The 15,027-nt window shown below is 45.5% G+C and overlaps 1 protein-coding gene across 2 annotated transcripts in view; it reads left to right on the plus strand.

The window, feature by feature from the left end:
* The window catches only part of Yrt (erythrocyte membrane protein band 4.1-like yurt), a 35,638-nt gene extending 21,189 nt beyond the window's left edge, over positions 1-14,449 (plus strand). Inside the window, exons 14-17 of one of the 2 annotated variants that reach the window (XM_077699020.1) lie at positions 1,372-1,431; positions 1,986-2,070; positions 6,700-7,026; positions 10,990-14,449. In XM_077699020.1, coding sequence (XP_077555146.1) covers positions 1,372-1,431; positions 1,986-2,070; positions 6,700-7,026; positions 10,990-11,220 — 703 coding nt within the window. In that variant the 3' untranslated portion in view covers positions 11,221-14,449. The remainder of the gene's footprint in view (positions 1-1,371; positions 1,432-1,985; positions 2,071-6,699; positions 7,027-10,989) is intronic. The other variant, XM_077699021.1, reaches the window with a different exon arrangement.
* The last annotated feature ends 578 nt before the right edge of the window (positions 14,450-15,027 follow it).

Here is a 15,027-nt window from a genome sequence, read left to right on the forward strand (position 1 = left end):
CTAAACCGAAATCGCGAGAGCCACGCAATATCAGCTGTAACAAAGAAATACTTGGTCCGGGTGAGGCTCAAAGCTCCAAAGCTAGCGTAAAGAAGCAAACCTGAAAGACAGCCCAACCCTCTTTTTAATCGTTTAAAAAAGTTGCCAAAATTTCAATTGTGCAGCACTACAGCGCATTTGACTAGTCTGAAATAAGAACGCAGGCCTGTTTTGTAAAATGAACTTTGCTCTGTTGTAATGTCATGATCTCGTATTTGTGGTCAATTTCATTTGAAATGGCACAAGGAGATAGATAAGGATTACCTCGTTTAGAGTGGGTTCAAAGCCTACAATAATGCATTTTTGTACCTAGGATTTTTGCGGGAGCCAGGTGCCGATTTGTTAAAGCCGATTATTACTTCTGCTGTTAAAATGAATATTGGAGCACGAAGTCACGGGTTCGATTCCCGGCCGCGGCGGCTGCTTTTCTGATGGAGGTGAAAAGCAAAAATGCCCGTGTGTACGAGGTTTGGGCGCATGTTAAAGATCTTCAGGTGGCCAAAATTAACCCGGAGCCCTCCACTACGGCGCGCCTCATCGCCTGCGTTGTGTCGGCGCATTAAACCCTACAATCAATCAAAAATGAATATTGGATATAACGAACTAATTTTCTGCCCCAATGCTGCTTCGTTATAACGATGTTAGACTGTTTAATTCAAGCCTTGGCCGGGGCTGTTTGTCTCGTATAACAGCAGACTTTTAGTGCCATTAATCTGGCCAGTATTTTGAGGCCCTTATTTTGTCTCTAGTGTCTCTAGCATTTATTTGAGGTTGCTCTGTTCAGCCTTCCTTCTGTACTCCACCACTGTTTCAAGTAACTGCTCTATGTTGTGGGTTTCAGATTTGACTCTTCTTCCCAAATTTGAACTCCAACATCGTTTACTAGTGAAACAGGAAATACACAGAACTTCAAGCGTGCCCTGATTTCAATTTCTCCCTTTTAAAGGGCAGAAACCGAAAATCTTGAAGCACGGATGTTTTTAAGTATTTGTGTTAGAGGCATTTGTATTATATATAATTGGAAACACTTGTATTGATATCTAGGGAGGTTTTATATGGGTCGCACCACATTGAAAACTAGGAATGTGCCTTTACTGCATACACTGGCGATCGTATGAGTTAACCATTTATGGGCATACTGTCTACAAATTTGTGTGAATGCTATTCCAGGCCCCCAAAAGCCCAGTGTTCTAGTTTAGCTGCTACATTATCATTTATTTACCACCTTCCCCTCCTCCGTATTCTATAATTTAAGGAGGCTGCCTGTTTCGGCAGGTGCCAGTAGCTGCACAATGGGTTTGGAATCACACTTTGGTTTTTTCTCGATTTCAGGGAATCCAGTGAAGGTTCTGGAGCCAAAGCAGCTCTGAACAAGGATAAACCAAGACTCTGGTGAGCCTAACGACGTTGCTTGTGCCCTGTCGTCATAGTGTTTGGGATAATTTACTAGTATTCATGTCTAGTGTGAAAATTTGAATGAGTAATTAGAAAAAGTTGCAAAGTAATGCTTTAGAGCTTATTTTGCAACTTTTTCTAGTTACTCGCATGCTACATCGGTGCTGGCAGCAATGTTGCACTGTACGCCTTTGCAGGCAACAGGCTGCAGTACATTTTTGTAATTTCGATGTGTCGCTGGAGTTGGTTGATTGCTCGAAATTCCTTGTTGTTTTGTGAGCAAAAAAAAGTGTGCCTGTGTGTCGATGACTTTGAGGGTACCTGTGTGTCAGATCTATAGAGAGGGTTGTAGGTACGAGTGCATGTATGTGTGTGTGTTTGCCTGAGTGAAGATGTGGTGGGGCTGTTTGAAAAATTGAGTTCTTAAGTAGCTCTATTTGTGTGAAATGGTGTTCTTGGCATGAGTTAGACATAAGAGTAAACTGGTTTTCTGGATAAAGCAAGCAGAAATGCTTGATGCTGTTGTGACCGATGCATTTGTGGTGTTGCAGTGATACGCATTTGACGAAGGATCTCCTGGCCGATAGTACTACTGTCCTCAGTAATGGACACGCGGGCGAGCTTGTGGCCGCACTGGTAAGTGGACCAGCTCTTCCTTTTACTGTAGAGTACACCAGGGGTGGAACAGCTGCGTCATTTGTGCCGTTGAGCGCCAAACTTGTTTATCTGCGCCATCCTGTGCCGAATCGCCCTTATTGTGCCCAACTCAGCACCGTCCTGTGCCGCAGAGCTCGAATTGAGCTGCGAGATACAAGTGCCATGATGATCCGTGCCCGAAAATGTGGCTTAAACATCACATTTTCGGTTTCAGTGTGGTTATGGTTTCGGTTTCATCAAGGGTGTGGGCGGCTTAGGGAGTTGGCTTGTGCTTAGTTGCAAGCTCACAGGCACTGCGCGCTTTGTCCACTTCACTCTGAATTTATTTGCGTCGCGTTGCATGGTTTCGTTGGCTGTTGCCGCCCGTTGCCGCACAATCAATAGAAAATGACCAAAAATGAGTTGAATGTTTTTGTGTCACATCGCAAACATACAAAAAACAGAATAATATTGGCATGAAAGGTTGCAGTCTATTGGAGGTGAACTTCAATTTAGTTGACTAGATTTGCTGAGCGTATGGGCATGTGTTGAACAAACAAGGTCGTAGACGCTTGTCCCTCGCTTGTTAATTCAATTTGCCTTTGTTGTGCGGTAATTACTCATTTTCGCATGTGGGTTAGGTTTGCTTATGTGGAGGAATGTCCATCATCAATTATGCCTTCTAACACACTCTCGTTACGTAGTCACGGCATGCTGTCATCAACTGTCGGAACGCTGTGATGGGAGAAGACAAAGCTATGTTTCACTTCGCATGCACTGAAACCGCTGTTAGGTAGAAAAAATGCGAACGCCTTGTTTTACGAAATTTCGCCGCGAGTTCGCTTGCCGTCTACTGAACACAAAGCGAGACCTGTTGCCTGATCCAGTTTGACTTTGTGTGTGAGGTTTACCAATAGTGAAGCTGAAGGTAGAAAACTCTGCATATTGTAAATTTTGAGATATGGTACAAGAACTGCATGCCTGTTCGGTGTAGGTTCTAGGGCGCAAGAGAATGCCTGATATAGTAGATGAATAGACAAAAGCTAAATGGCAGGTGGCTGACACAGCAGCCTGCGTGAGCCCCCAGACAAATGTCCCCTCTGGCTGGTTTAAACCGCTCCAAAAGTTCTTTCTGGCTGCGCCGAACCTGCTACAAAAGGCAATTTTGCCTGCTCCCAGCACTGATCTCAAACCCATGTACCCTGTTCCACCCCTGGTACACGCTTTCGGTAGTGCTTGTAGAAAGTGACTTCTGCGTTACGTGTATTTCATAAAGAAAATCATCCGTGTTGTGAATAATTTGCAGTAGCCTAACGGTATTGAATGGTCAGGGGACATATTAACCCAGTGACCATGTGATCGGCAGACAATATAAAGGCTTTAGCCAATCCATGTTCATATACAGTGGTGGGTGTAAAACTTCCCTAGGGAAGCAAAGGGCACGGAAGCATTGAGAAATAACTTTGAGAGCATAATGTCATGGCAATATGTTAGGTGCTAATAAGATTGAGTGTTGGCTCTTTTCATGTAGGTGTGCGTACACATGTGACTTGCCATGTTATTGCCTCACAAATCTGTGACCATTGCACCGTGGCCGCATCAAGATGTATCGAAGTTGTATAGGGACGATGAGACTATGTTTACGTAACTGTTATGAGGTAGCTTCCTGTTCATGTTTCTTTCTTGTGCAAGTTACATCTTGTTGCATTCTCCATATTTCACCGTATTTCTCAGTTAAGGAGGTTGTATTGTCAAGAGTGGTTATTAAAAAATTATATACATAATGAAATAACAGTTATTGTGATGAGGTAATCACAATTTTCCTGTTTTGTTAGCTCTCCGCTCAGCAAATCGAAACAGCATAGACAAGTATATTTTTTACTCTTGCTGACTTTGCTTTAACCAGTAACCAGTCTCGGTTGTACAATGACCACCGAATGACTACGTTGCAGAGAAGACGTGTATGGTAGCTTAAAGGCTAAGAAGTTGCTCTACCGTATACAATTCTTAATAGCGTGTGAGAGGTGCAGCTGTTGATAATGCTTTCTACTCTGGCCTTCTAGCAGCCAAGATTAAAGCCTCACTTACAGCCTGCAGTTATTAACCAAGTTAACTTCGATTACACCACCCTCTTACCCTGCCATGCCTCTAGCTTTGCCTGTGCATATCAGTAGAACAAAATAAATCCCTGGGAACAGAATTTGTTCACTGTAACTAGAATCTCGGTGAGTAAATTCCCAATGTCCCGGAAGTCCACACTGCCGTCATTGGGACACTCTTTTTCACCACAAGTGGAGTGTGCTGCAAGCAGGCTCGACTGTAGAGTCAACGCTGATAATTCTTCACAACCGACTCTGAACTAGTCAGTGACTTAGTTCTTTCAATATAGAGTGGAATCTCGTTAATATGATCCTGCAGAATACGTTTTTTTGGGATAAAACTTTTTTTTTTCCATTTCTCAGTCAACACACCATAGGAGCAGTGCATCTTCATGCCGTTGATACGATCCCATTTTCACATAACATGGACTGCTGACAGGTCTATCTGTAACTGACTCGCTTGCGTACACGTCAGCAGCAAGTGAGCAACGAGCGAAAGAAACCAATCAGCACTTTGTCATCAGTGACGTATGCGAGGGAAGCAGGTGTCTTATGAACCCGACCTGCCGCTATTTTCCGAGGTGCGTCTGGTTGGCTACAGTTTATGTGATGTTGAGTGATGCTGCTTCGCACACATTATGCAGACCAGCATCACTCAACTCCACAAGAAGGTTTGCTATCGCGATTGTCACTGAGTAAAGCCTGTTTTCTTGCATTTCAGAGCCTTCTCTGGAATAAAGCGATTTTTGCGTGATAGGTTTCATTTTCCAGTTTCTGCAAAAATCATATCAACAAGATTCCATTGTAACAGGTGGAGGGTCAGCAGCTACACATTTACGTAACTGTATTGCGCGGTGGTGTTGGCTCAGTGCCTCAAAAGTTGTGCTGCTGAGCCCAAAAACGCGGGTTCGATCCCGGCCGCGCTGGCCGCTTTTCAGGCGGAGGCGAATAGCAAAAATGCCCGTGTGTCGAGATTTCGGACGTTAAAGGGGCACTGACACAAAATTTTGAAGGTGAGATCTGCAAAATATCAGCGGCGAATACAGCCTAGAACATATTTAAAAACAATTTTAAAGTGTGCGAAACGCAACCGAGCAGCCAGCCGAGGACCACGCGCAATCGACATCCCAAGGATATTGGGTAAATAAACAACGTCCAAACACGTCACGAGTTTGTGTTTGCCGCTTCCGCACTGCCGGCGTTTTTCGTCGGCTCGCCAGGCTCGCCGCTCCAATCGGAGGGCCGGAGGGCGGAGCTTCTGCTCTCGAGAACGAACGACCCGATCGTTGGCGGCGGAGGCGCCGTGATTTCGTCAGCTCATCGGGCAGCTGGCCGCGACCAAAGTTCTACAGCGATTCCAGGCACTCTGTTTCTATTACTGTTTATTACCATTGGATGCGAAAACGCGCCGGAGGCACGAAAAGCCCACTGAAATAGCCGCACGGTCGCTGTGCAGGCGGCGGCCACGGCCGCGAAGTGGCCCAGGCCGGCGCAGGTAGCTCGAGTGATAGCTTGTTACCGCTGCACGAAATTGTCCCCAAGTCCCGACCATGGTGGCTTACATGAGAAAGGAGTTAATGATGCCATGGCGGGTTGCATTAAAAATTGTCATCTGAACCGCTTACGAGAGCGGCACTCGAATATCTGCCGCAGTGGTAAGCCGAACACATCTGTAGGCGGACCTGTAGGCAGACCGGCCGGCTGCTCCCAACGCGCGTCTTGCACCACCATCTCGAGCGTCGCGCGTCGTTCTTTAGTGCGGTAGCATTTGCACTCGCATCGCCTGCGCCACATCCACGGTCGCTTTTTAATTAAGCGCCTCACGAGATCAGTCGTGGGGGCATTGGCAGAAACTGCCGTCGATGCGGATTCGACAGTGCTACGGCAGCTCTGCTCTGTGATATCCCTCCGACGGTCACGTGGTCAGCTTTGTTAACACAAAATCCACAAAATCCATCGTTTCGCGGCACTCGCTGAAACCGAAACTGCGACTGGCCGCATTGAAAATGCCTCTAATTAAACAACCGTCACACGCTGAAGCAAATGAGGTTTCTACAGGTTATAAGTAGGTCACTAGCTACTTATCGCAACAAAAAAAACAAGATGCAAAATTTTTGTGTCAGTGCCCCTTTAAGGGTCGCCTAGTTGTCCGAGTTAATCCGCAGCACTCCACTACAGTGAGCCTCCTCATAGCCCAAGTATAGCTTTGGCGTGTTAAACACCATAATCTGAACTGTATTACGTGGCCCTTTTTTTGTTTCTTTTCACAAGCAAAGCAGGAAGCTTGAAGGCAGATTGTGGGCTGTGAAAGTAGAGATTGCACTTAGGGCAGCTATCTGTAATCGAACTTGGGCAGTTGGATGCTTGCATAGGCAGCAACAACTGCTGGCAATGTGCATGTGCATGTACACTTCCCGCTGTCTGTGCCCACTAGAGAGACAGCTGCTAGTGTTCCTCAGCAGCTGAAGTGCTCGTCCGCCCACGGTTGTCGTCGTCCCCGTGACGTTCTCTTCCCCTCCGCACTGCACAGCCCCCAGGCTCGTCTGTCGGCAGTGGGGTCCCCGGCAGCCCCGAGTCCTCACACCAGCTGCTCATTCAGTTTGATAGCGAGGACGAGGAAGTGCTGCCTCCGCTGCCGGGCTGCAAGGCCGAAGCACCGGGGCCCCTCCTCCTGCTCCCTAACCCTGCCCCCAACACACCCCCGCTCCTGCCTCCCAAGAAAGCCGCCGGCGAGCTGCTTGCCCCGCCTCCTCCTCCTTCTACCCCTCCTCCTGCCCCCACTGCCACCACTGCCATTGAGTCACCACAGTCTCCCCCGAGTGTCCCCAAAAAGAGCTTGGATGGCGTAGTGCTCACTGTAAGTCGTAGTCTCACCACCGCCATCACCACTCCTGTGTGTGCACTGCCGCCTGTCTCTCCTCCTCCTCTTCCTCCTGTGCCACCACACCCTCACACCCCTCCTCCCTCCCGCCCACTGATCAATGCCTGGGCTGAACGCTGTAATCTCGAAGCAATGCTAACTGAAAGTTTCGGTGCGTTATATCTACGGTCCTTCGTTTTTGGGCTTCATAATCTTGAAAAAAATTCAGGCAGAAAAACCGGGTGCCTCTTTAAAAGCTGCAAACTGTAGAGAAATGGGATCTTAAGCAATTTATTTCATAAATTTGCCTCTTCTTATGCACGAGCTTCGAAGTCTCAAGCCTTCCAGAGTGGTGCACAAAGCACACGAAGTAGTTGCTTTCCATTGTGCGGGGCCATATCTGAACTGCAGGAAGCAAATTTGTATCAGTTGGGGGGATCTGTGCGGACCAAGATATAACCTTCTTTGAGGAAGCCGACTACGCGCGAGCAGGCTGCGTGAGTTTCTGAGACCTTTTGAGCTGGAGGTGAACTGTATATGCTATGTGAAATCAGTTACCATGGGTCCTGAAAGGTGAAACCATAATGAAGCACAAGTTTGCGAAACTGCAGAACGATGGCAGCACCTTTCATGAAATGTGTGGAGCACGAAGAGCGGGAAATTCAAGCCACCTGTCGGTGCTGTAATGTAAAAGCAGCATTCACGAGGTTCTGTGATGCCGCAAAGTTGCTGCAGTGGCCCTCAAAGAGTTAAAAAGAGTTGCGAGTGTTTATTTTTAAGAAAACGTTTGAATGATTATTCTGGGAAGGTCACCTAAATCACCTCAGAGGCTTCAATATTTTTGAGATAGTTGAACAAAGCTGCCAGTGCCTTTAACGGGACAAAAAAAAAAAGCTAATTTAATTAGGGTTGCTAGTCATAGGGGCCTAAAAAGGCAGAATGTATGTAATATGAGGCGCCCAGTGAGGCGTCCTTCTTTAAAGAAGATGAAATGACAATGAGCACATTTTCTTTACCAAGCATGACAAAGGTTATCTATAGCTATGACAAAGGTTATCGTTTATGATGCAGAACCATGCATTCCGGAGGATTGTCATGCCCTTTTGCACCACATATATCCTGAGCTCAGGATGAGGCTTCCAGAGTCTTTCGTACCAGCTAGAGGTCCTGTGCAGCATTGACAGCTGAATGCTACATTGACGAAGTCACATCTCATTCAACTTGGCTGGAACATTAACCCTTGCTGCAACAACCTTTTGCTTATGTATTCCAGCAAGGCGCTGCCTCGTGCAAATAACCGCGTGCCTCAGCTAGTGAAGCCAACAAAATTTTGTAATAGTATCAAGTGGTTAACTGCAGTGACATTTTGCTCTGGGTTACGAGCTACTGCTAAACTTGACGCCTACAGTGTCTTTTCACTTTGCCAGGGGAATTTCGTTTTAGGCTACAGCCCCATCTTGTGACCGAGGTATTTTTTAGTGCCCGAATTGTCAGGGGGAAATCTAGTTCAGCCCATCTTTTAAAAATGTTTGGTGACGGTGAAATATCGAGCAGTATCGGGTCTTAACCCGAAAACGAAGGGCCCTAATTATGTCTGGTGCGTTATATCATTTAGTAGTGACTTCTTTCCTGTGGCAATGAAAGCAAGCTGTTTGTTTCTAGAAGAAAGCATCTTGTTTCTTCGAATGGGAGCAACGAGGCGTAAGCTTCTTTGAAGAAAAAAATTGCCCGTCTCAGCTTGTCACCTCTCACAGCAACGTTATCGTCCACTGTGCTATATCTTCTCAATTCCAAGCACCCCCATGAGGCAATATTGTGTTGTCCGTTCAAGCCCTTGTAGGCATTGCATAGTGAAAGGATAGATGAGGGGGGAGCACTCTTTGTCCCTTCCTTTCTTTTTGCCCCCCTCCTGTCTTTGGTGGCGAACAATCTGTTGTGTATGGGGAGCACTTGACCTTTGGGGTGTGTAATGCCTCTCCCTCATTATTTACAGTTTGCCTTGCCTGCAGACATTTTACTTTCACATTTTGAACTAGTACTCCGGCGTTGTCAAAACTGCAACTTGTGTGTGTGTGTTTTTTTTTTTTCCTCCAAACACTGCCAAAAATTTTTCATTTCGTTTACAAGCTTGTGACAACTGCTGAAAAAATTGGCTGCACTTTTTTTCGCAGTGCCAAGGTAGCGCTGTAGACTGAATGTGAAAGCATCAAGGTATGGGTGGAGTGTGTGCCGTCATCTTCAGACCGTCTTTCTCTGAATATACGATCCAGCTCAGCTCATAGCTTCATCAGGAACCCGACTCCTCCTGATCAGCGACTTCGTGTGTAGCAGGGTCTTTGAAATCACACTACTTATCAAACAATTTTGGTCAGTCTATGAATTGTGGCTATTAGGGGATGGGTTTAATTAATACGTGCTGTTGCACTAAAGGGCCGCTGGTGAGAGTCGTAAACTGCATTTCCACATTGAACTCTGCAGTGCGTACACCATGTTTTGAGTATTTTCGGCCGATTTACATGCATTTTTTTTTTTTCACGCGAAAGGTGCGTTCCAGAACACTTTTTTTCTCGTACTAATCCTAACTGCTGATTTGCTGGTGTAAGCGTTGACACCACACTCATGAGCGCGCAAAATGAAAGAGAAAAGATTTAGAGCTTTTCACCATGTATAACCTGTATGAAGACAAGACAAAAGGTACCGTCTTTTCCGGTCTATAACACGCACCATTGTATAAGACGTACCCCCCACTTTTTGCAACTTTCAAAGTAAAAAGTAGTATAAGATACACCTGTGTATAATGTACATTTATATTCACTGCCTTGCTGCAACAAAACTTCAAAACTTGTTGTTGCACAAACATCGCAAAATTTTGTGCTCGCCAATTAACGCCTTTGAGCACTAGCATCTGCAAAATGCTGGTCAGCCTTCTTACCGCTCTTCATGGTGTGGAGCTTGTGGGTACACTGCCGTCACGTACGGATCATCTTCTCCATGACATAAAATGACGGCGTGCTGCTCGGTTTCTGCGCACCATCGCGTATTCCTCAGCAATCAGCTTAAACTTCACTGTAAAGCTTTCTTGCTTTGTAGGTGGCATAGTGCAGGTGAACGGTGAATGGAAACAAAGCGAACGAACCACACAGACAATGCTGCAAATGGCTACTGGCTCTCTGCCCTCGATGCTTGCTTGACTTGCTGAGGCGGCCTTGGCCCGAGCGAGCGCCAAATCGGTTAGGAACAGCGCAACTCGTTGCTTGCGCCTTTTGAAACTCGCGCTATCTCCGTGACACGAGAACTCGCACACTGATGTGTTTTATGTTTTCGGTCTTCTTGACTTTTGTTGTGGTTTTTTGTTATGGAACTCTTGTTTTGGCAGGGTTGACTCTGCCTTTACGACATGTCATGTGCCCTGAGCTGTTGGAAGTTTGATGAGCTGGCCAGCTCAGTGTGAGGACAAGGAATGCCTCATCTCTTGTGTCCATGCTGCTGCGCTGGTTTCAGCATTCTGGACTAAGAAAGCCACATATTTTTGTACTCAATAAATGAATTTCAGTCCGCATTAACATTAGTTCTATCAGGTTTTGCCCCCCCCCCCAAAAAAAAGACATATAATGTGCACTGCTGAAAACTTTTTAGAAAAACTGTGTCTTATACACCGGAAAATAGGGTATGGTTTCGGTGCATGTTAAAGATCCCCAGGCGGTAAAAATTAATCCGGAGCCCTCCACCATGGTGCGCCTCAAAGCCGTGGTGTAGCTTCGGCGCATAAAAAACCCCATAATTTGAATTTGGGTTATGGTACACAATGTAGGCATATATAAAGGGTTCAAAAAATTTTCTTTAGTGTCCTATGAATTAAAACTGCGATTCGTTTCTGTCGAGCAGCTAAATTTCAGCACAGTTTCTCACCTCTTCAAAGCGGAGAGTGATCTCGTGACCAAGAAGCGCCTTGCTGTGCAGGAGACCTCGTTCGCGGGGGCCAATCCAGTGACGCGCTCTCTCTCCTCGGCGACGCACCCGCGCATCAGCAACGGCGGGGTGGCCGCCCCTGTGGTGGTCAAGCGCACCCTGTCCAACTGTGCTGCGGGCAGCCAGCTGTCGCCCTGGCACGTGGGCTCCTCTGACCTCCCCGCCGCCCCCCCTTCCAAGCGGCAGGTCGAGAGGCGCACTGTTATGACCACCGAGCTCTGACTGCACACAGAAGTCACTTTGGATCCGTCACCTTTTCTTCCATTTTTTCTGCCCGGCCGGAGTGCCGCAACCCCCCTTTCTCCACGTGGAAAGGAAGGTTTTGGCTCGAACATAGTTTCGGTGCACCATATCGAATCTGTGCTGTGCAAAAACAAAGGCTGTCGATAGCCGCTGTATTGATTCCAGTGTGACCCATCATGTTTTAAAAGGACGAGTTCAGATTTGGCGAGTGATTGTGAAATTGTTGCGTTTAAAAGAAGGAGTTGAAATGGGGTGAATGACGTTGGCGTGATTCTGAGTTAGGTCTCCGGATTAAAAGGCGCTGAAATGCTATCTATACACTGTTGTTACTCAGGAACAGCAAACAGACAAAATTTTTGTCTTGGATCATTTCGTGCACCTGTTGTTGCTTCTTATATGAAGGTTTCCAAAAGAATGATCACTTTATACCAGTTCCACATAAAAATCCAACTTGCAATGCCAATATCATGTGATGTAAGTGCTCTAATCAGGACACTGTGTAGACTCTTTCTAGTTGCCAGTCTCATTCTATCCTATGGACACCATTCACTCCATTTTTACTTGATTTCTTTTGAATGCAACAATCCTCCTTGAAATCGGAGTAGTGGTTGTGAAAAAGAAATTTTTATTTAGCGCTTCTATGTATTTTCTATGGAACTGGTAAGTAGGGCTGCCTTCTAAAAGTGCTTCAAGAATTGTGCATTATCGAAATCGCTGCTGTACTCAGGAAGAAATGCTGTTTGACGTACAAGCTGCCATGTTTCGAACGGCATTCTGAAGTAAATTACATGCATTTTTTTCCACTTTTTTGATCGGATAACGGAAGAAATGAAAACGGTGCTGGCACCATAGGCTATCAAGTTGCCATTCTTTCTCAGTGCAGACAGCAGCTTTTGCAATATTCATCCGTATTCTGACCACCACACTAAAAAAAACCATTCGGCTTCTTTCCCTTGGTGCCAAATGCAAGGTTGCATCGTGCATACTTTGCGGCTCGTACTGTGCCTTGAGTTGTATGAAGAGCGCTAAGTGTTCTCAAAAGCACGCCTGTTGTTAAGTGCACCAACCAACATTAAGTGTTGCCTTGAAGTAAAAGAGCAATCAATGCAACTGTTGAGCACCGACTGCCCATTATAGTTAGCTGCAGCAATTCTACACAGTGTTAAGGCAGCTGTGGCATCAGCCCGCATTTTTCAGAGCATACTGTCTATACGTTCTTCTCAAAAGCCGACAATTTTAATGCGCTGAACTTCAAAGTTACCCGACAGTCGCCTGCAATGCGGGAATATCGTCAACACGTGCCTCTTTTACAAAGCCTGCCATGTGCCTGTGTTAATTGAAAAAACTAGCACTGCTGTCTATTGTGCTAAGTGTGTTTGTGCCGAGGTGATGGTGGCCTGTCTGAGCGCGCGTCTATCTAAATGTCCACGAGACTTTCTACGTAAAGGCATGTTTTTGATGAGTTATGCTGGAGCAGAGAAGAAGGCTGCGATGTGTAAACTTGTCAGCTAAAACATCCACTTTCTTCTCTGCGTTGTAGATAGGATGCCATTTGTGGATTGCGCTAATTTGGCTAACTGGAGTATTTTAATTGTTGTCAAATGCGTGGTGAGGCACCTGGTTTTTAGTCTTGCCTTTTTTTCGTTCTGTTCTTTGTGAGGTTGCACTGGTGACTTAACGACACAGCTGTTTTCTTTTAATGTGTACATGTACTTTTCTTTATTAGCAGTGCAGGAAAAAGAAATAGACGACAAAGGTGGTTGTGACTTACTTTTTTTCCCGTGTAATTTTATCTTTGTCGCATACTGAATTGGTGGTTGCCGACACTTTGTGCGACGACTTGCATTTGTATAGTGCCAGTTTTTTGTTTACTCTCGTACCTTTTCTTTTTATGTATATGTATGTATGTATGGATAACGCAGCTGCTGGTGTTTCTGGATGGCAGATTTTTGAGGACGTAGAGAGTTTTTAGAGATCTTAAGTGTGTTACAGGATGTGGGACGTGCGTTGGGCACTTCGGGACTGTCACTTTTAAAATGCACTTTTATTCATTTACCTTTACGTTTAGTGCAGTAGGAGACGAAAGAATGCACCTGCAGAGGCTATCGTGAGTTCAGCAAAATTGTCAGAAAGCTTTTGCGAGATGGTTACCCATTATTCGATTACTGGCAAGACGTTTGCTGCAAACAGGTTGAAAAGTCGGGTTTTATTACCCGTTATTAAGTTGAAGTGTGTGTAAGCTGAAGTGACTACATTTGCATACATAGGCATGGGAGGTGGTCTTTTCCTATCATATCAAAAGATCTTCATGCCTATCCGTTGAAGTCGCTCTTCATTATTGCAGCTGTTTTGACATAATTTATATGTTGTTATACAAGAGATCCCTAGACCCGTAGCTTTATCTGTTTCCCTGAACTGTTTTGCACTTTGAAACTATCCAGGGGTGGCACCTTGGATGTAATAACCGCAGCTATTGAGTGGAGCAATCGTGCCTGCTTTCAGATTGTACAGTTGTCTATTGCGATTGGTCTTGAATCGTTCCTTTCAGTTGTGGTTATGCATGGTCGCGTGTGTGTGTTTTGCCTCGGGGCAAGCTGGTTTTTCTCCCACACTTGTGCTAAGGAAGAGCAGCAGTCATTTGGCCTTTTTTTTCCTTAGGGTGTATAAACGTGTTTATCATAAGCGGGGCAACTGCTTTTATTTCTCTATTTTTTATTTCGGAGGATTTCTCGTAGCTAAGAAACTTGGTCTTGCAATTGTAAGCGAGGATATGATAATGATGATAATAATAATAACGTCCATTGTTTGAGCGCGACTTCTGCGCGAGGGTTTCTCTCTGTACCTGTTCTGTTTCTGCTGAACATTCCGCCCGCGTAATTTTGCTCCCTGTAGAGCAAGAAACAAGTGAACATTCCATCCAGGCATTGTGCGTTAGTGGCCGAAGGGGCTCCATTTTTTTAGCGTGCAAGTTTGTCGTGTGCAGGAAGTCTGCACTTTGCACAAGAGAAATGCCGTCCAAGTTTAGAACAGCCCTTTGTCGCTTATGGGCAGAGTCTCCTCTCTTTTTTTTTTAAAACTGAGAACTCATTTTATAGTGCCATTTTTGTGGGTCAAATACTTCTCGTTCCTTCACAAGGTTTACAAAAACCGCTAGCGTCATGTGTATGTATGCATGTTTGTGAAAATAAAGTATGAGATAGATATCGTACTGCTGGTGGTGTGCTTGCGCTCTTTCTGACAATGTTGCACAAGTGTGACCGGGGGTATCGACATGGTGGCAAGCATTTAATCAAATACTAATCAAGTTTCGAGCCGAGTGCAAATAAAGTTGGGAGAGCGCCAGACTGATGAAGGTCTGGTACTTAATAAGCTGGTCTCAACAGAGTTGCGGTAACTAAAAGAAGATATAAAATTTGTGCATGTGAAGGAACTCTGAAATCAGGCATTAGCTAGAGAGACTGAGATAGGCCCTTGTCTGGGCCTGTCACAGTTTACAATGTTGGTTTAGGTGCGTGTCTGCTTTCAAGTTTAAGGCACAGGAAAAGAAAAAAAGAAGTCGTTAGAATGCCTTAACATGTATGTAAAGCCAGTTAATAGCCACATTACTGCTGCAGTTGCAACAAACTTGCGAATTTAGTGGTTTTCTGCATTTGCCGTGCATTAACAAAAAGCTTGCCTGGATCAAATCGCATGCCTTGCATACTCGGGTTAACCTTGTTGTGTACTGAAAAACTTGCATTTGGTCCAAAGCTGTTGAGTATGTGCGACTTTTTGTCTTGCTAGGCA

The sequence above is a fragment of the Haemaphysalis longicornis genome, unplaced genomic scaffold (genome assembly GCF_048455015.1).
Source record: "Haemaphysalis longicornis isolate Haplotype H1 unplaced genomic scaffold, Haemaphysalis longicornis Haplotype H1 scaffold_2, whole genome shotgun sequence".
In the NCBI taxonomy this organism is placed as follows: domain Eukaryota; kingdom Metazoa; phylum Arthropoda; class Arachnida; order Ixodida; family Ixodidae; genus Haemaphysalis; species Haemaphysalis longicornis.